Here is a 21,792-nt window from a genome sequence, read left to right on the forward strand (position 1 = left end):
AACAAAATTGTTATTTAGACTTAGCAGCATGTCTAGTTCTTCTTATTTAATTCAATCTTCGCTGTTCTCACTTTCTTTTATTTCAATAAGGAAATTATAAGATGCACATGATAACATCTCACACATGATAATAAAAAAAAATTTAATACATAAAAAATAGAACACATTATTAAATACATAATAATATTAATAACATCATTGTAAAAATTTAATAAAATAAAAGAATTTTAATAAAAATACAAATAGTAATAAAAATAAAATATTATAATTTTATATTATTGAATATTAAGGAATATAATTATTTCTATCTACCTAATGAATATTCTATTCACTAGTGAGCCAGTGTCTGGCTAATTATTGAATAATCCATTCAATAGTTAGCTAGTTCATTAGAAAAGACTTAGTAAAGCCGAACTTGATGTAATACTAAAATTGATAATGACTATGTATAAGAAATATTTTAGGAGTTGCATTCTTTTTTATGATATAACTATTCAAATTGTTTAACTATAATTGTCACTTGATTGTCCAAATATTGTAATAAATAAAATCCCTTCAGTTTATGTATTTTAGCTTATAAAATATCTTACTAAGTTCTTGTGTTAATTGGCAGCCCCAAGCAGTGTTATTAGGTTGTGTTGTCTAGCTTTTTCTAATTATTCTAGAAGAACAGAACAATGTCTGTTAATATCGAAATGTAATGTGAGCTTACATATATATCATGCCTAGTGCTATTGTTGCTGTGCTTAGTGTTTATAGGCTGTTTTTGCTTTTTTCACTTATTCTTTATCTTCTATTATATTTTATTTCAAAATAAACTCAAAGAATAACTGATTTAGTTTATCATTTTAGCATGATTTTTTATGTTGAGATTTGATTGATGTTAAGTTTTAATTTGATTTTTGTTACACTTGGAAAAGTTTTTACTTTTTTTTTTTTTTTTATAGATTTTCAGTTTTTTTTAAATCTTGTCTTTTTACAGTTTTTAATATTTTGTAGAACCTCTTAACTTTTAAGTTTCAGAAAGTCTTTTAGCTACTATAAGTTAAGTTTCAGAAAGTTTTCAAAAACTACTTCAAAAATTTTAACTTTAATTTAATTAAACATATAAATTGTTTTTATATTTTTTATATTTATGCTTAAGAAAAACTTTGGTGGATGCTTGTTGGATTGAAAATTTATGACATAATTTTCGAATTCTTGAAAATATAATTTATGGCTTAGTCAAGGTAACATAATGAGATGGCTGAATGTTGGGCTGTAAAGAAATATGTTAGAGCCATTTATTACATTGAAGGTTATATTAATGCTTTAATGATAATAACAAAAACAACATAGTAGCACAAAAAATAACACAAATAACCATAAAAACTGGTTTTGTTATATTACTAGTAAAAAAAGTTATTTTTATCTTCATTATGTAAAGTTCCAGTTTCTCCCTGTTGACTAACTCCCTGTTGACTGTTGGCTAACAATTAATACAGTAAATTACATATCATATAAATTTACTAAATTAAAACCATGTTTCAACAGTCAGCAAACTAATAAGGTGATGTCGAAGCCAACTAAAAAAAAATAGCTATATTTAAATGTATGAAAAAAATTTATAAACTTAAAATCACTTAAATTTAAGACTATTATAAATTGTCATTATTTTCTAACTGTTTTTTCAAGAAAACTTTATAGATTTCTTTAAAAAGGCTTAAGTTAAATAGGATAAAATTTATTTTTAAAAGTGTTTAATTAAGCCTAATTTCTCCAAAAATAATCAGGTTTCATGAAAAAGACAATGTTTTCATTGTGTAAAACTTTTATCTAAAATAACAAAACTAAAAAGTAAAGAAAAACATATACTTATGATTAACTTTTCAAAAAAACATTAAACTTTAAACAATAAAACATATACTATATTTTATTGCTCAAAGTTTAATATTTTTTTGTAAAGTTGATTACAACTTTACAAAAAAATATTAAACTTTGAGCAATAAAATATTTAAAGGCATAATCAATGTTTCTTGATTACATCCAGCAAAAAAAATTTTTTCTATTCCTTAATATTTAAAAACAAATTAAACATGCTAGCAGTAAGCAATCCATAATGCGGGTTATAGTCAGACTGTTTGACACCTACCATTTATATTCAGTGTGTACCAACTTTATGTTCGATTTCCCTGACTTTTCTCCTCCAGTTGTTTTCCACAATATAATTTATAGTTGCGAAAACTCAACTATAGAAATAATGGACTTGAACACTTTTAAAAAAAAGCCTTCTAATTAAAAGTATTAAATTCAAATTCAGTAAAATCAACATTAAAAGTATGGAGAGAAGGAGAATAATCTAAAATCTATAATTAATTGAATGATTTACAACTGACATAGGCCATGTCAGTGTGAGGCAGAACCATTTGCAACTTTTCCAAAGTTCAACAAAATAAGTTTTAGATACTGGTACAAAACAATAATACTTTATCATGCTTTTAGTTGAAGATTAATGAATAATGTATAGATATACAGTTGACATGTGTTTAGGGAATATCTTGATCTGGCCTAAGATTACACACAAAGTAAAAAACTTGACCACATATCCTTAAACATGGCAGCTCATGATTCATAGGTTAAACCACATTAGCTGTAAATAAAGCAAAAGAAAAATATTATTAAAAAATATAGCTAAAATATAAAATTCTCTCAACTCTATAACTCCAAAACACGAACCTTGACGAACAAGGCCGCTGCGCGGAGAAATAAGTTGAACCTTCAGAGAAAAATAGTCATACAAAGCAATTTCTTTGTTTTATAACATTTAATTTAATAAAAAACACTAAACTGTCTACAAATAGTAAAACCACTAACATTAAGTAAACACCTAATGACAATGATTAAAACAATGATGATTATAATATATAAATAATGGTTATCATAATATAAATAATGTTTATAATGATTGAAATAAAGATAATAATAATAATAATAACAATAATAATGATAATAACAACAATGGTATACTTGAATAATTCTATATACACATTCAAACCTTTTTATGACAAATAAGCACATACATTTATTTATTTATATATATACATATACATTTATATATATATATATATATATATATATATATTTATATATATATATATATTTATATGTATATATATCCATATATATTTATATGTATATATATCCATATATATATATATATATATAAATATATGTATATGTATATATATATATATATATATATATATATATATATATATATATATATATAAATATATATATATATATATATATATATATATATATATATATATATATATATATATATATATATATATATATATATATATATGTAAATTATGTTAGTGTATTTTACATAATAGAGTGCTCAATGTTCTTAAAGAACAGAGCAATAATAAATTAGTAAAAAACACTTATCTAACTTTTATCTTCGACTTAAAGTTTCACCATTGCTGGATCATCAGGAAGAGTTACTAAATCTCAAAAAAAATTCAATTTATAGAAAAAAATATTTTACAGGAAGTTATAAATTATTATAAAATATTTTTATTTACTATATTTTTTTGTTAATGGGAAGTTACAGAAAGTAATTATGAAATAATTTTCTTTGGAATGGGGATAGTTTAATTTGGTCATTTGTTTTTATAATTTTTTAAGAGGTATTTATTTTCGTGCCTACATTTAGAAATTAATTCAGATTTTTATTTAATAAATTTTCTTGATTTAAATGAGTAATTATTTCAAATTTTTCTTGCAAACATAGCATACATTTTTTGGAAATGTTATTATAGGCAGGGGCAGATTTTAGAATAGACCATTGTAAATTAAAATTTTTATTTTTTTCTTTTAAATCCCAAATATATTTTGACAGCATAGTCTCTTTTGAATATTTTTTGTGTTTAAACGATTGTTTGTGGTTGGCATAACGTTTTTTCCATTCCCCCTCGGTTAAGCCAATATATTGTTTATCAGGGTTGTTTTGTGAGGAAACAATGAACTTGTAAATTACATTTTTCGAAAGGCATTTTCCATTTAGAGGGCAATCTATTTTTTGTTTACAATTACAATAATCAGTGTTTTTTTCTTTTATATGTTCAATTTTATAAATTGAGTAGTTGTGGCCTTTTATAATTCTTTCTAAATTTTTTGTACAACTATAACTTACTTTAATGGTATTTCTGTTAAAAATCTTATGTAATTTATTAGAGGTAGGAAAATGTTTGTCTACTAATTTTAGAAAAATTTTACCTATATTTGTTGAAACATTTTTGCTGTACGGGGGGTTGAACCAAATTATGTTTCTATTTCTACTACGCTTTTTTGCAATTTTCTTTTCAAATTTTAGCTCGAAATTTTGAAAGCCACTTTTTTAAGGGCATCTTTATAAACGCGTTTAGAGGAGTTAAAAATATTTTCATTAGAAGAGTTTTGGTTTAGCCTATTGTTAATTGAAATTGGAATTTGTTTTAGAATTTGAGGGGGATAGTTCGAATTTACATTAATATACAATAATTCGTCATTAGGTTTTTTGTAGGGCTTATAGGAACTTTCTGAGAGGTTAAATGTGACATCAAGAAAATTCACTATTTTTAAATTTATATTTATTTCAATTAGGAAGCCAATATTTTTAAAAACTTTAATAATATCTTTTCTAATTTTTCTAATTTCAAATTGTATAAATGTGCATTTATTTATACAATTTGATATTATTGAAGATGCCCTTAAAAAAAGTGGCTTTCAAAATTTCGAGCTAAAATTTGAAAAGAAAATTGCAAAAAAGCGTAATAGAAATAGAAACATAATTTGGTTCAACCCCCCGTACAGCAAAAATGTTTCAACAAATATAGGTAGAATTTTTCTAAAATTAGTAGACAAACATTTTCCTCCCTCTAATAAATTACATAAGATTTTTAACAGAAATACCATTAAAGTAAGTTATAGTTATATTACTGTAGTTAATCGTTTTTGTATATAGATGAAAATTAAAATGAAATATAATATAAAATATATTTTTATAATAAAATAATAAATTCAAGTATTTATTAACTAATTAAAAATTAAATAATTAAAAATTAAAAAATATATATAAATATATATATATAAATATATATATATATATATATATATATATATATATATATATATATATATATATATATATATATATATATATATATATATATATATATATATATATATATATATATATTAGTAGTAGAAAATCACTTAACAAAAATTTTTTCCATTTAACACTGTGTTTCATCAACAAAGATTTATCAGAAATGGATGATCAAATTAAAAAATTTGATCATCCATTTCTGATAAATTTTTGTTGATAAAACACAGTGTGAAATGGAAAAAATTTTTGTTAAGTGATTTTCTACTACTAATATAATTGCTCTGTTCTTTTAAGAACATTGAGCACTCTATTGTGTAGAATACTTTTTAAAGTTGTTTAAATATATATATATATATATATATATATATATATATATATATATATATATATATATATATATATATATATATATATATATATATACATATATATACATATATATATATTTGTTTATATATACATATATATATTTGTATATATATATACATATATATATATGTATATATATATATATATATATATATATATATATATATATATATGTATATATATATATGTGTATATATATATATATATATATATATATATATATATATATATATATATATATATATATATATATATATATATATATATATATACCTAGTCGGCATTTAAAAAAGGAAGCTAACAAATCTCAGAAACTATATACCAATCAGCTTGACTTCGGTCCCATGCAAAATTATGGAGAAAATATATACATTTATATACATATATATATATATATATATACATATATATATATATATATATATATATATATATATATATATATATACATATATATATATATATATATATATATATATATATATATATATGTATATATATATATATATGTGTGTATATATATATGTATATATAAATATGTTTATATATATATACTCCTAGTCTGCGTTTAAAAAAAGAAAGCTAACAAATCCCAGAAACTATATACCAATCAGCTTGACTTCGGTCCCATGCAAAATTATGGAGAAAATAGTACGGAATGAACTTATTATCTACTTCACCAAGGACAATCTTTGTACAACCCTCTGGAAACTATGGACTTAGCCACCAAAACAATGGCAAAAATAATACCACTAGATATTGTATTTCTTGACTTTTCACGTGCATTTGATTTAGTACAGCATACTAGGCTTATTGAAAAACTGAGCAAATATTAAGTATGCTTGCATGGATTCGCTCATTTTAAACAAATCGACGACAGCAAGTTGTTGTAGGTAACAAAACATTAGGATGGGCACCAGTGTCTAGCGATGTTGTCCAAGGATCCATGCTAGGACCAGTTCTATTTACCATCTTCAATAACGTCCTCCCAGACAACACTAACTCTTGCTGCAAAATGTTTGCAGACGACACCAAATTAATAGCACCAATCTGCCCAGGAAACAAAGAGCTTGGTACTAAAAGCCTGCAAGATGACATCATCAAGATAAGTGATTGGTGCTGCAATTGTCAAATGCAACTAAATCTTATTAAATTTAAATTGATGCACACTGGACGAGCAAACAAATCAGCGACTTATGCTAGACATTATGCAGACACTATGCTAGATCTACTATCAGGCGCAAAAAGAGATCTAACAACAACGATGATTGAAATAGACCTTGGAGTTGCAATAAGTCGAGATCTTAAGCCAGAAAAACAAGTCAATAAAGCTGCATTGATTGCAAAAAAGTTTCTTGGACTGTTAAAAAATATATTTATATCGCAAGATTCAGCACTATGGAAAAAATTCTATACAACATATGTCAGACCACATTTGGAATATGCAGTATGCACTTGGTCACCATTGACAAATAAGGACCAAAAAACACTTGAAAAAGTTCAGCTTTGAGCCACTAAGTTTGGAAACGCAATGAGACAACATATCTATAAATAAAGGCTAATCAAACTCAACCTAACTAGTCTAACTTTGTGTCGACAAAGGGGCAACCTCATTCAACAATTTAAAATATTAAAAGGAATCGACAAAGTTAAATGGTGTGTACCAATAATCATAAGAGAGCCAAGAGCTGGTTATAGGACAACTGAGGACAACTGAGCAAAGAAATAGTCCATAACAGCGCACTGCAAAGTAATTTCTTCACTAACAGAAAAAACTGTTGTTTTCGTGAACTGTTGGAAGTCGCTATCCAATGATAAAGTGAATGCAGAAGCAGTCAACGCATTCAAGAATCGGCTGGACATTCTCCCGCATAGTTGCTACAATGGCTTATCCTCGGATGGGTTACTTTATGTGAATTGATAAGCTCGCATTTCAACTTATTATAACTATGTATATTTATAAATTTATATGTATATATCTTAAAAAATAGGACAAATATTTATATGGCAGTCATAAAAACATTATTCTGGCTTACTTTATACTGGCTTATTTGTTTCAAAAAATAAAGAGTTTACTAGGCTTTACATGCACTCCTTGGGTTGCAATAACAAACAACAAGTTGCAATAAAAATCAAAGTGGCTGCAAATTCCAACATAGGCCATGTCACGTTGCTTTATTGAACAAATGTGTTGTAGTAAGAACATTGGTGCTGCTTTACTGAACATCCATATGATCATCATCATTATCATCATCATCATTATCTGTATCATCATTATCATTACAATTGTTGTAATTTATTCTTCTCAAAAACTCTTTTAAGTTACGTTTTATATTAAAAAAATTAAAGTAATTTAACATGAAAATTAATGTTAATGTTTTAGCAAACACTTTATCATATTGGTCAGATTGGAGCAGTTGGTCAAATTGTAGTGTCTCCTGTGGTGGTGGAACTAAGAATAGAACAAGGATGTGTCTTGATCAAGTTAACCCATGTGTAGGGAACACTACTGATATAACTGATTGTTATAGCAATTTAACTTGTGCAGGTATTTAAAAAGTGTTATTTATCATTATTTTCATCATCAGTGTTTTCATTACTGCTAACATCATCATTGTTATCATGATAATCTGCCATTGTCATCATTCTTTAATTCATTGTCTTTATTATTAGTATCTTTTTTTTGCAGTGTCTACCAAACTTATCATCATCATTACTATCATCATTGTTATTAACTATCAATTTTATCATCATCATCAACTTCTTAATTTTCATTATAAACATAGTCATTTTTATTGTGTTCATTATTAAACATTGTCATCAGCATCATTATCATTATTATAATCATCGTCATCATCATTGTGTTCATTATTAAACATTGTCATCAGCATCATTATCATTATTATAATCATCATCATTTTCAGTATTATTATCATAGCCATCATTATCAACATCATCATTATCTTTTTCATCATCATTATAGTCATTAATATCATCATTTCACATATCATTATTCTTTTAAAATACTACTCAAAGTTGTATTTTATATTAATGAAAATCCATTTTATTAAATGCTTTTGTTATTGTTTTAGCAATCACTATATCATATTGGTCAGATTGGAGCAGTTGGTCAAATTGTAGTGTCTCTTGTGGTGGTGGAACTAAGAATAGAACGAGGATGTGCCTTGATCCAGTAAAATCTTGTTTAGGGAATACCACTGATATATCTGATTGCTATATCAATTTAACTTGTGAAGGTATTTAAAAAGTGTTGTTTATCATAATTCTTATCACATTCATTTTCAATGTTAACATTATTCTAATGTTCTAACTTTTAATGTTATCTGCTTTTGTCATCATTCTTTAAATAATTATCATAATTATTATTATCCTCCATTTTATTTTTCATTATCTAGCCAATTATCATCACCATCATTATCACTATCATCATCATTATCACCTAAATAAAAGATTTTTGATGATAATGAAGATCATCATCATTAATCTTTAGCTTTTAATATCTTGTTTATTTTTTTGTTAAGCAAACTCAAAGTCAAGTTGGTCAAATTGGGGAACTTGGTCTAATTGTACTGTTACTTGTGGTGTTGGAATTATGAATAGAACAAGGTTGTGCTTTAGTATAATTGATATATGTTTTGGCAACACTACTGATACAATTGATTGTTATAGTAATCAAACATGTACAGGTATTTAATGAATAAATGCTTAATGTCTTTTAAAATAATTTTTTTTTCATCATTATAATCACCATCTTCTTCCTCATAATCATTATTATTATTATCATCATCATCATCATCATCATCATCATTGTTATCATTGTTATCATTATCTTCATCGTGACAGTTATCCAAAAATGACTTTACGAAAATGCATTTTAAATTGCACTTGATGCCAGCTTCTCTTTTTTTTATTTCATCAAATCTTTTTTCAGGTTGGTCAGATTGGGGCAGCTGGTCTAATTGCACTGTTACTTGTGGTGTTGGAATTATGAATAGAGCAAGAATGTGCCTTGGTACATTTGATTTATGTGGCGGAAACACTACTGATATAGCTGAGTGCTTCAGTAATCAATCATGTACAGGTATTTAATGAATAAATGCTTAATTTCTTATAAAATAATTGTTTGGTCATCATAATTATTATCAACTGCTTCCTTATAATCATTGTTACCATCATCATAAACATCATAATTATCATCATCAGCATCACCATTATCACTGTTACCATCATTATCATGATCATTATCAACAACTATGCCTTCTTTATCATTATCATCATGATCATTAATATGATCATCATTTATTCTTCTTAAAAAATACTTGCAAAAAAATTACATTTTATATTATTGAAAATTAAAGTTATTTAATGTGATAATTTATGATATTGTTTTAGCAAACACTATATCATATTGGTCCGATTGGATCAGTTGGTCAAATTGTAGTGTCTCCTGTGGTGGCGGAACTAAGAGTAGAACAAGGATTTGTCTTGATCCAGTTAAATCATGTGTAGGGAACACTACTGATATTACTGATTGTTATAGCAATTTAACTTGTGCAGGTATTTAAAAAGTGTTTTTATAATTTTCATTATTTTCAATATCAATGTTATCATTATTGCTGACGTCATCATTGTTATCATTTTAATATTTATTGTCATTATCATTATTATTATTCATCATCATATCTATTATCATCATCATCATCATCATCATCATTTTATGGATCTATATATATAGATCTATGGTCTTGTAAGAATAATTTGCACTTTTATTTTCTTATATTCACATTGTGTCAATAATATTTTTTCATCCAATACCTTGTTATTTATTTTACTTAAAGACTTTTAGAATTAAACAATTTCAATCTTTTTAAATATTAAAATCCTTTTATCTCAAGTTTAGTTATTTCTTTTATTATATAATTATTAAATTAAACTGGTTGACTTGTTCGTCAAGGTTCGTGTTTTGGAGTTATAGAGTTGAGAAAGGGTTATAACCAGTAGCCTCCTCATCTGTAGTGGCCTTCTCGGCCTTGAGGAGATGAATAATAACAACAACAAAAAAAAATATATATATATTTTAATCTAAATACAATCTGCTTCATGTCCTGCTGCCTTGTAGGATACGCTTTTTTAAGTAAAAGTTAGGAGAAGTCAACTCTAACTTAAAACACCCCCTGCCTTGGGTCTCTTAGTTGAGTTAAGGCTAGAGATGGTTTCTCAATAAAAATACTCATCTTGGGCATATGTTAAATGCATCCGGCTACTATCTTGTAGAAGGCCTCTTAGGCAAAGACTTAAGGGGTTAACAGTATCTATTTGTTAACCAGCCTTGCACTTCTTCCTCATTTAATCTTACATTCATTGTTTTATTATTTTACATTCCTTTAAAACTAAATTTTAATTTTAAAAATTAATTTTAAAATTAAAAATAAAAATTAAAACTTTTATTTATAATAAAAAAAATTTTTTTTAAATAATCCTCAGTAGCAGTTAAGAGGTTAATTTTTTAGGATCTAATATTTTCTGAATAAATGTCACATAAATGATTTTAAATGGTAATTTTAATATTCCGAAAAAAATTTTTTTTGGCTAACTGGACACTTTCAACATTTACGAAAAAAAGCAAGCTGAATAGCACTTCTGAAGGTGTCCTATGATTCAATCGAATCATAAATTTCAATTTAGAACCGAATATGAGAAATTTATTACACAACCGAAAATATTCACGAAAAAAATCAGAACCAAAATAATTTCAATCGAGTTTTCGATCGAAAGTCATAATTATATTTAGAACGGAAAAAATTTCGAACGAATTATCAATCGAAATGTCATAAATAATTAAAGAACCGAAAATTTTTCGATCGAAAAACGTGAAATAAAGTTTTTAAATTAAAATAAAAAAAGAAAGGATTTTGTAATTCAATCTAAATTTTTTCGGTTGTAAAATTCGGTTCTAAAACTTTCGGCGCAAGAAAGGATTTTGTAATTCGATCCTGCAATGAAAGTATACTTTTCGGTTCTAAATTTTTCGGTTATGAAATATTTCGGTGATATTTTCGAGGATAAATATTTTCGGCTCGCTTTTGAACAAGGCCTGTCAAAGTTTTTTTTTGTGGCAAATTTAGTTCCATTACTATTATTATGTATATACACACACACACACACACATATATATATATATATATCATAATTTCTCAAAAAGTATGAATATGCATGAATATGCAAAACTAAAAAGCTTTGTTATAGTTTAAGGTCATTTATAAATAGTAATAATCTAATCTAAAAACCTGATATTAATGACATTAATATATAATGATAAATAAAAATTATAATAATAATAACAATACTATTACTTATTATATTATACAAAATTGAAAACACTTTTTTTACTTCAGCAAACTCTATGTCAAGTTGGTCAGATTGGGGAAACTGGTCTAATTGTACTGTTACTTGTGGTATTGGAGTTATGAATAGAACAAGAATGTGCCTTGGTTTAATTGATTTATGTGTAGGAAATACTACTGATATAACTGATTGTTCCAGTAATCAAACATGTACAGGTATTTAATGAACAAATGCTGAATGTGTTATAAAATTATTGTTTTATCATCAACATTAACATTATTTCTTCCATCTAATCATTATTATCATCATCACAACCATCATCATCATCGTCATCATCATTATCATTATGTCATTACCATCATTATCATCACCATTATCATGACAATCATCATAATTTATTCTTCTCAAAAACTACTCCAAGCTGCGTTTTATATTAATGAAAACTAAAGCCATTTTATGTAGTGTTCATGTTATTTTTTTAGCAAACCCTATATCATATTGGTCAGATTGGAGTAGTTGGTTAAATTGTAGTGTCTCCTGTGGTGGTGGAACTAAGAATAGAACAAGGACGTGTCTTGACCCAGTTAAATCGTGTGTAGGGAACACTATTGATATAACTGATTGTTATAGCAATTTAACTTGTGCAGGTATTTAAAAAGTGTTATTTATCATAATGCAATTTTGAAAAGTCTTTTCAAATAACCGTGACAATAACGAGGAGGAAAATGAGGATGATGACGAGGAGATGAAGAGACAGTTCATCATCTTTCTCTTCATCATTCAATGATGAAGAGAAAGATCTCTTCATCTCCTCATCATCATCCTTATTTTCCTCCTTGTTATTGTCACGGTTATTTGAAAAGACTTTGCAAAATTGCATTTTAATTTGCCATATAATGTCACGGTTGTTTTTTTTTAGCAATCTCAAAGTCAAGTTGGTCAGATTGGGGCAGCTGGTCTAATTGCACTGTTTCTTGTGGTGTTGGAATTATGAATAGAACAAGGATTTGCTTTGGTACAGTTGATTTATGTATTGGAAACACTACTGATATAACTGATTGTTATAAAAATCTTACATGTACAGGTATTTAATGACTAACTGGTTAATTTTTTATGAAATTGTTCTCTTATCATTATCAATATTCTTTCTTTTTTTATTATAACTGTACGTTATTATTTTTATTTTCATTACTTAAACAATCATCCTCAAACATCTTCAAACTTAACATCCATTCAATCTTACTATTGATGTATGAAACAAAGTATGGATTGTCCCCTAAAATTTTTGAAACTTATTTTGAAGAAATACACCATAAGTATATTACGAGATTTTCAATAAACATCTTTGTTGTATCAATTTTTTATTCAAAACTTAGTTCTTATTCCTTTCAGTGTTGCGGACTATTTTTCTGGAAAAGCTTTCCAAATATTGCCTCCAAGAAGAATATTTCTTTTAATCAGTTTAAATTTTAATAAAATAACAGTTTTTATACACAGATTGCAATTTATCTTGTTATAAGTGTTTCTTTTCAAATAGATCAATAAAATCAAATCATCTAAAACGCTAAATCAACTTTAAAATAGTTCAATTAGTTTTATAACTTTAAATTTAATTATCCTGTAAATTCAAAAACAAAATTAAATAAATACTGACAATAATCATTATCACTATTTGCCTTTGTTATAAATTTAAACTAAAATTTTTTGTTCTTTTTGTTCTTATTTTTTACTTTGTTTGTTTTTGTTTTGTTTTATCTCATTTGTTTATCGTATTATTTATTCATTGTAATATTATCATTGTTATTATTGTTAAAATGTTTTTATCTTAATTTTTATTATTGCCATTATAAATATTTTTATGTAGTTAAACATTTTAATTTATTAAAAATTAAAATCATTTGATTTGATAATTAATGTTATTGTTTTAGCAAGCCCTATAACATATTGGTCAGATTGGAGCATTTGGTCTTATTGTAGTGTCTCTTGTGGTAGTGGAACTATGAATAGAACAAGGATGTGCCTTGTTACAGTAGAATCATGTGTAGGAAACACTACTGATATTACTGATTGTTACAGTAATCAAACTTGTGCTGGTATTTATAATACTTGGCTATTTTTATTCAGTAACTGTTTTTTCATCATTTTTTTTTGTTATAACATCAATAACGCATTTGTTATATCATCATCAATAGCATGTTTGTCATTGCTGTTATATCATCATCAATAACACGTTTGTTATTGTTGTTAAACCATCATCAATAACGCGTTTGTGATTGTTGTTATACCATCATCAATAACATGTTTGTCATTGTTGTTATATAATCATCATTAACACGTTTGTCATTGTTCTTATATCATCATCAATAACACATTTGTCATCATTGTTATATAATCATCAATAACACATTTGTCATCATTGTTATATAATCATCATTAACACGTTTGTCATTGTTGTTATATAATCATCATTGTAATACAAATCATCAATAGTACAGTACTTGGCGATAAAAATTTACTGCTTTAATTTGTTTCTTTTCAATTCATTGTCTTTATTATCAATAGTATTTTTATCTTTATTTTTATCTGTTCATTTTTCTCAAAGACTTTTCAAAATGGTTTTTTATTTTTTTAATTCACCAAATTTAATACTTAAGTTATCATTAAAGGACCAAGAGAGTCAAGGTTTGATGCTGGCTCTAGGCATATAAACAGCATTCTTAAGAAAGGAGGTGCTATAATAAGACTGTATGGTATACTTTGGAGCAGCTTGATAAATAAAAAAATTTACTGTTATTGTTTTAGCAAACACTATATCATATTGATCAGATTAAAGTAGTTGGTATTATTGTAGTGTTTCTTGTGGTGGAACAAAAATTCATCATTGTTACCATGTTGTTGCCATGGCATTAGTTATGATCATCAATAAAATTATTTTAGTTCTACTACTATTATTCAACATTATTTATGTTCTTAATCATATTTCTTCATTCTTGATTGTTGTCATTATTATTTAAGTATCATCATCATTATCATCATCACCATCATCATCGATTAATTTTTCTCAAAGGCTTTTCAAAATTGTGTATTATTTATTTAACTTAGTTTAATATTCTTATTACTACTTTAGCAAACTCTATATCAAATTGGTCAGATTGGAGCAGTTGGTCTAATTGTACTGTTACTTGTGGTAGTGGAACTAAGAATAGAACAAGAATGTGTATTGTCACAGTAGAACCATGTGTAGGAAACACCACTGATATATCTGATTGTTACAGTAATTTAACATGTGGAGGTAATTAAAGACTGTTATTTATCACTATCATCATCATCACCATCATCATCATTGTCATTGTCATCATCGTCCTCATCCTTATCATTACATTGTTATCATCATCATCATCATCATCATCATTGTATTGTTGAAATTGTCATCTTAACCATTATCTTGATGATTGACTTGATAATGACTGAATGATGATGATTACTTGATAAATGATTTGTTGAAGTTATTTAATTGTAATGTTGTTATTTTAGCAAATTCTACATCTAATTGGTCAGATTGGAGCAGTTGGTCTGATTGTAATGTTTCTTGTGGTAATGGAACTAAAAATAGAACAAGAACATGCCTTGATACAGTAAAATCATGTGTAGGAAACGCTACTGATATATCTGATTGTTACAGTAATTTGACTTGTGCAGGTATTTAAAGGCAAAGTACTTACCTATTTATATACAGTTTGTTTACAGTTTCTTATTGCATTATCACTATTAATGCTGTTCTGCACATTAACATTACCCAATTATCATTATGATCAGTAACTTACATCATGATGATCATTAACATTGTTGTCATCATTACCATGCTTATGGTAATGATGACAACAATCATCCTCACCATCAACATTGTTATCATCATCATTGCCATGATTTTTGTTATGATCTTAAGTATCTTTTTTTTTTTTTTTTTTTTTAAACATCTTCGCTTCCAACTAGGCTGCAAGCAACCACTAGTTAGAGTTGGAAGTTACTGGAAGAAAAAAGATGAAGATTGTAGAGCAAAATAACAGCTAGCAGACGACTTAAAGGATTGCAAATTATGTTCAAGGAAAAAAACTAGACAAATAAGAGTTTTTGGAGCACTTAGGAACAGTCACAGAAAAAAAGGATGAGACTTTATTAAATGACGAGTAACACAAGAATGAATTTTAGTAGATGGCACAAGAGACACAAGCTCTTTAGAGCAGTGCCCATTATAGTATTTGTAGAAAAGAGAAAGAGAAGCAACATTATGGTGATGTGATAATGGTTGGAGGTTGGCTGCTAGAGCTGGTCCAACTATGTTTACAATGCGCTTTTGCGCTTTTTGTCTAAAAGAGAAAGTGCATCATTGTAAGATCCGCCCCAGATATGGCAACAATATTCTATATAAGGCCAGATTTGAGATTTATAGAGATAGAGAATAGAATCTGGAGTCAGAAATTGTCAAGCTTGATAAAGACCTTAGCAGATGCTAGTTTTGCAACAGATATGATATATTGTTTCCAAGAAAGATCAGATGTAAGAGTTAATCCTAGAAGATGAAGGGTAGATGACAAATTGAGTACATTACCGTTCATAAATATAGGAAGATCTAAATTATTGCGATAGCGATTGACTGAATAAAATTGATTTTTATCTGAATTAAAGTTCACCAGCCACTGTGAGCCCCATGCTGTAGCAGAAATGAGATCCTTTTCAAGCTCAAATTCCCCTTCCAAGCAATCAGAGAATGTTGGCTTTTATCATGACGAGAATAAATGGTAGTATCATCAGCGAACAATGCCACCTTAGATATGAGAATATCTGGAAGATTGTTAATGTAAATTAACTAGTAATGTGATTACATATCATTTTAATTTAATTCAAATTAACAAGTAATGTGGTTACATATCATTTCAGCATCATTGTCATCATTTCAATATGTAAGAACATTTTATTTTTATTTTTACCAAACAAACACATAGCAATACAGAATATTTAAGTTACCTTACTGCATGACCAAATGATTGTCATCATCATCATCATTGCAACTATTATCATTCTCATCATCACCTTTATAATTACACTTTTCTCAACAACCATATAAAATTATGTTTTAAGAAAATTAATAATTATTCACTTATTTAAAATTAAAGCCATTTTGATTTTAATGTTTATGTTATTGTTTTAGCAAACCTTATATCAAATTGGTCAAACTGGAGCAGTTGGTCAAATTGTACTGTTTCTTGTGGTGGCGGAACTAAGAATAGAACGAGGATGTGTCTTGTTACAATAGAATTATGCATTGGAAACAATACTGATGTATCTGACTGTTACAGTAATCAAACTTGCACAGGTAATTAAAAGTTATTCATTGTTATTATTACTATTCATTATAATTTTTATTAACATCATCATAAATATCTTTATCCTTATGATTGTCATTATTGCATTTCTCCTTCTTCATTACCATCATTATGCAGAATCATGGTAGAACACTCAGCTAACAATCAAGATCTTTCAGGTTCAGTATCACTGTATGTCTTTAGAAGTAGCACACTAAATCTTTTTTTAATCTTGTTTTAAAAGGTTTATGTTTTAGAAGGTTTAGAGAGTTAAAAATAGAATAAAAAAATAAAATTTATAAAAATTTAAAAAAAAGTGAGTAGCCTCCTTGATATCTTGAATCTTAAAACAACAATTTTTGAAAAAAACCTGTTGCTACCCCTTTACTTTGTTCTATATAATACTAAAACACTAGGTTTAAAATTTTTTTGAACAAAAAGTTATTTTAGGGGTAGCTCAAGACCCTTAAAAATTTGACTGGTCCCTAATATTTTGAAAATAAAAGTTCTTCTAAAGTATGTCAACCTGGTACTCAAAAGAAGCGAAATTATATAAAAACTTCCAAAATAATAATCAATTTATGTAAAAAATTTTTTAGTTATAAATGCATTAAAACTATTGTTTTTAAGCTGAAAATAAAAAATATCATTGCTTTCAAGTTTTAAAATTATTAAAAAATTATTTTTTTAAACATATTTTTTACGTAAATTAATAACTATTTTTAGAGTTTTTATATAGTTTCACTTCTTTTGAGTACCAGGTTGACATACTTTAGAGTAACTTTTATTTTGAAAATATTAGGGACCAGTCAAATTTTTAAGGGTCTTGAGCTACCCCTAAATTAATTTTGAACCTAGTGTTTTAGTATTATATAGAACAAAGTAAAGGGGTAGGAGCAGGTTTTTTTCAAAAATGTTGTTTTAAGAGTCACCCTACTCCTTGACTGTAGTGGCCTTTCTCTCTAAAATGTTGGTGAATTTAAAAAAGGAACTTACCACCATTATCACTATTAAAATTGTTATCATTATTATCATCAGTATCACAACCAACATCTTTATGATCATCATCACGGTTATCATCATCATCACCATCATCATCACCATCATCATCATTTTTATTTTAATGTGAGATATTATCTACTTGGTTTAATATAAATTATTTCAATATAATTTTTAAAATATTTCATGCAGTTCAGTGTGAAATAATCTCACAAATCGAAAAGTACTTGAGTGTTCCAGAGAATGTTTTTAAAGATACCAACTTCGATTTTGTCTTTGTTTTGCAGAAGTATGGTTTACACTGTCTAGATAATTCTGTAATCAATTTCGATGATTCATTGTTCAGCAGCGATATTTCAGATCTTTCATGGGAGTTTGATTTAGACTTTGGAGATGGAAAACCACTTTTAAGCAAGCAAAAAGTTAACTCTAATAGTTCACTAGATTTTCTGTTTACTTATAAGTATGGAATTATATTTTTTGTTGCTTTGCATAGTTATTATCTTAAATTTTAATAAATCTATTTATTTTACCACTTGAATTTCACTAAATTAAAGTGGTAAAATAAGTATATATTAAGTATGCAAATAATATATATATATATATATATATATATATATATATATATATATATATATATATATATATATATATATATATATATATATATACAGGGCTTCAAATAACAAACCTTTTTGCTCCAGTGATTTGTCCGACAAAAACTCAAGTTAGACGGGTATGTCCAATAAAACCTAAAGTAATGCAACCAAATGCCTTTTCTGATCACGTTTAAAATATTTTGTTTTTACAATTTGGTCATGTCTTCTCAAAAATGAATTAGCTCAAAAAAGTGACGTATTTTATTAACATAGCTGTTTGTTCAACTTCATTTTCTGTTATTTATAAAAAATAAAAAGTTCAAAAATAAAATTTGTATACAATACTTAACTTAATTATAATTTTGGAACAACTATAATAATTATAAAATAAATGCACACATAGGTCAGACAAAATGAATAATAGAGGTTGTTTTTTACTGGACAAGTGCCAGACAATATCCAATGAGTGGCAGCTATTTCGAGCCCTATATATATATATATATATATATATATATATATATATATATATATATATATATATATATATATATATATATATATATATATATATATATATGTGTGTGTATATATATATATATATACATATATATATATATATATATATATATATATTTATATATATATATATATATATATATATATGCATACTTAATATATATATGCATGTGTGTATATATATATATATATATATATATATATATATATATATATATATATATATGTATATATATATACGACTTCCACCACGTCCCTGGAAGTACTGCGCTCAACTTAGTTTCTCCGCGCAGCGGCCCTGCTCGGCAAGATTCGTGTTTCGGAGTTAAAGAGTTGAGAGAGGGTTGTACCACGAATAACAACTAAAAAATAAAAAACACAAAAAAAATGAGTAGCCTCCTCGACTGTAGTGGCCCCCCTCGGGCCTTGGGGAGGTAAATAATCTATAAAAAAAAAATATATATATATAATATATATATATACATATACATACACATACATACATATATGTTTATATATATATATATTTATATTTTTATATACTAGCAGAAAGCAACCTGTAATACGGGTTATGGTCAGTCTGTTACATAATTAGATTATAGTGGCTGTTTTCTACAATTTAAAGTTGCGAAACCTTAACTAATACCCTTTTAGAAAAACACCTTCAAATTGAAGAAATTAAACCATCTGTAAAATTAACATAAAAAGTATGAGGTAAAATAATTTACCAATTATTTAACATTATTCAAGTAATTTACAACTGACATAGGTTATATCAGTGTAAGGCAGAACCATTTTCCTCGACATTCCTAAGTTCAACACAATACGTTTTTAGTTACTACCACAAAATAATAACACTTCACCATGCTTTAAATTGACGAAAAACTTAAGCTAAATTCTTGTTATATTTTTTATAAAATGAACTTTAATTAAGTATTAAGATTAATATGAAGTGAACTTATATTATACAGGAGTTAATAATTTTTTGGTATCCCCTTGATTCATTTTTCTTTAAAAAAAAAAAATTGTCTTAAAAACGTTGAATGCACACAACTAAATAAATTTATTAAAAATTACTAAGTTTATTATAACTAAGCAATTGAGTACAAATACATTTCAAACAAAAAAAATTTAATTTACAATCAAACATGTGTATAACAAGTTTAAAAAAGTAAATGTGTCATATGACAAACCTAAAGTAAAAATTGTAACAGATAAGTAGACATAAAAGAAAAAAAACAAAAAAAACTGGAAATTAATTTACCTGCTTTTCGGTAACCTGTTGTCATACTTCAGTTCTTGTCATGATGCAGCAGTTCTTGTCAGTATTGTTTAATAACGTTATTTCATGTTGGCTTTTAGTAAACTTTGGTTTAATTTAAAAGACATCACAATAGATTTATAATATTTTAATTAAAAAGCAAAATAAAAAATGCTTCAAGGAGCCAAACTATAAACATTAAAGATAAAAAATCATATTGAGATATAAATAAATTGCATTTATATAGCTAAATATATTGTCTTGGCTCATAGTAAATTTAAAAAGCAGTGAGTTCAATAAATTAAACTACCAATTAAATATTTTTAGCAATAGAATGTAGCATCATTATATTATGATAATTGGGTAATGAATCAGTTTAACTATATTTAAGTTTAATTAATAAAAAACAAAATAATGATTTTAATTAAAAAAGACCAAAACAAATCAAATATACAACATATATTATTAAAAAAAAATTACAAATTAAAAAAAATTAAAATAAATCACCGAAGAAAAAGTAGCAACAAAAAAGTTATAAATATCTTCACTGATAGAAGACATTTACAACCTTTTGGTTGCTGTTTTTTCTTCGGTGTCTCCCAACACCCCGGTATGGATAAGCCCTCCATTTGAAGGAGGGCTCATCCATACCGTCATTACTACACCACTTATTGAAGAACCTCTCTGAGAGAGGCCCTGGGTGTTGGGAGCGATAATTTCTGTACTGCTCAAATGTTAACAAACCTAAAATCACAAAAGCTCTCAAATGTTAACTCTAAAATTATAAATAAAAGGATATAATAAAAATGATAAATATTTGCAGTTTTATTTAATCAAAATATAAAGCATAACCTCACCATTTTCACAGGATGAAGAGGATGCTGAAAATATTAAAAAAAAAAAAAAAAGAGAGTAAATTAATATATATATATATAATTATAATTTTTTTTACCTATTCCCCTCATTTCCTCCATAAAGTTATATTTCATGTGTCTTAAGACAAATTTAATAAAACACGAAAAAAATTACATAAATTTTACCATCAAGAATAAGCCAATAAATACTAATTTAATTTTACTATTTCCTCTTTCCTGAACAATTTCTAATATGTGAAAACCGACCTTTGACTTCTGAGGTACAAATATAAATGCTTCATTTATTTAACTATGCTAATCATAATTT

The 21,792-nt window shown here is 26.1% G+C and overlaps 1 protein-coding gene across 4 annotated transcripts in view; it reads left to right on the forward strand.

The window, feature by feature from the left end:
• Nucleotides 1-21,792, forward strand: part of LOC100203937 (uncharacterized) — a 252,056-nt gene that overhangs the window by 152,404 nt on the left and 77,860 nt on the right. For all 4 annotated transcript variants that reach the window (XM_065815356.1, XM_065815357.1, XM_065815358.1 and 1 more), the window contains 12 exons: nucleotides 7,890-8,054; nucleotides 8,599-8,763; nucleotides 9,049-9,213; nucleotides 9,459-9,608; nucleotides 11,923-12,087; nucleotides 12,355-12,519; nucleotides 12,792-12,956; nucleotides 13,801-13,965; nucleotides 15,000-15,164; nucleotides 15,407-15,571; nucleotides 17,082-17,246; nucleotides 18,427-18,697. In XM_065815356.1, coding sequence (XP_065671428.1) covers nucleotides 7,890-8,054; nucleotides 8,599-8,763; nucleotides 9,049-9,213; nucleotides 9,459-9,608; nucleotides 11,923-12,087; nucleotides 12,355-12,519; nucleotides 12,792-12,956; nucleotides 13,801-13,965; nucleotides 15,000-15,164; nucleotides 15,407-15,571; nucleotides 17,082-17,246; nucleotides 18,427-18,697 — 2,071 coding nt within the window. The remainder of the gene's footprint in view (nucleotides 1-7,889; nucleotides 8,055-8,598; nucleotides 8,764-9,048; nucleotides 9,214-9,458; nucleotides 9,609-11,922; nucleotides 12,088-12,354; nucleotides 12,520-12,791; nucleotides 12,957-13,800; nucleotides 13,966-14,999; nucleotides 15,165-15,406; nucleotides 15,572-17,081; nucleotides 17,247-18,426; nucleotides 18,698-21,792) is intronic.

The sequence above is a fragment of the Hydra vulgaris genome, chromosome 13 (assembly GCF_038396675.1).
Source record: "Hydra vulgaris chromosome 13, alternate assembly HydraT2T_AEP".
NCBI classification, from domain to species: domain Eukaryota; kingdom Metazoa; phylum Cnidaria; class Hydrozoa; order Anthoathecata; family Hydridae; genus Hydra; species Hydra vulgaris.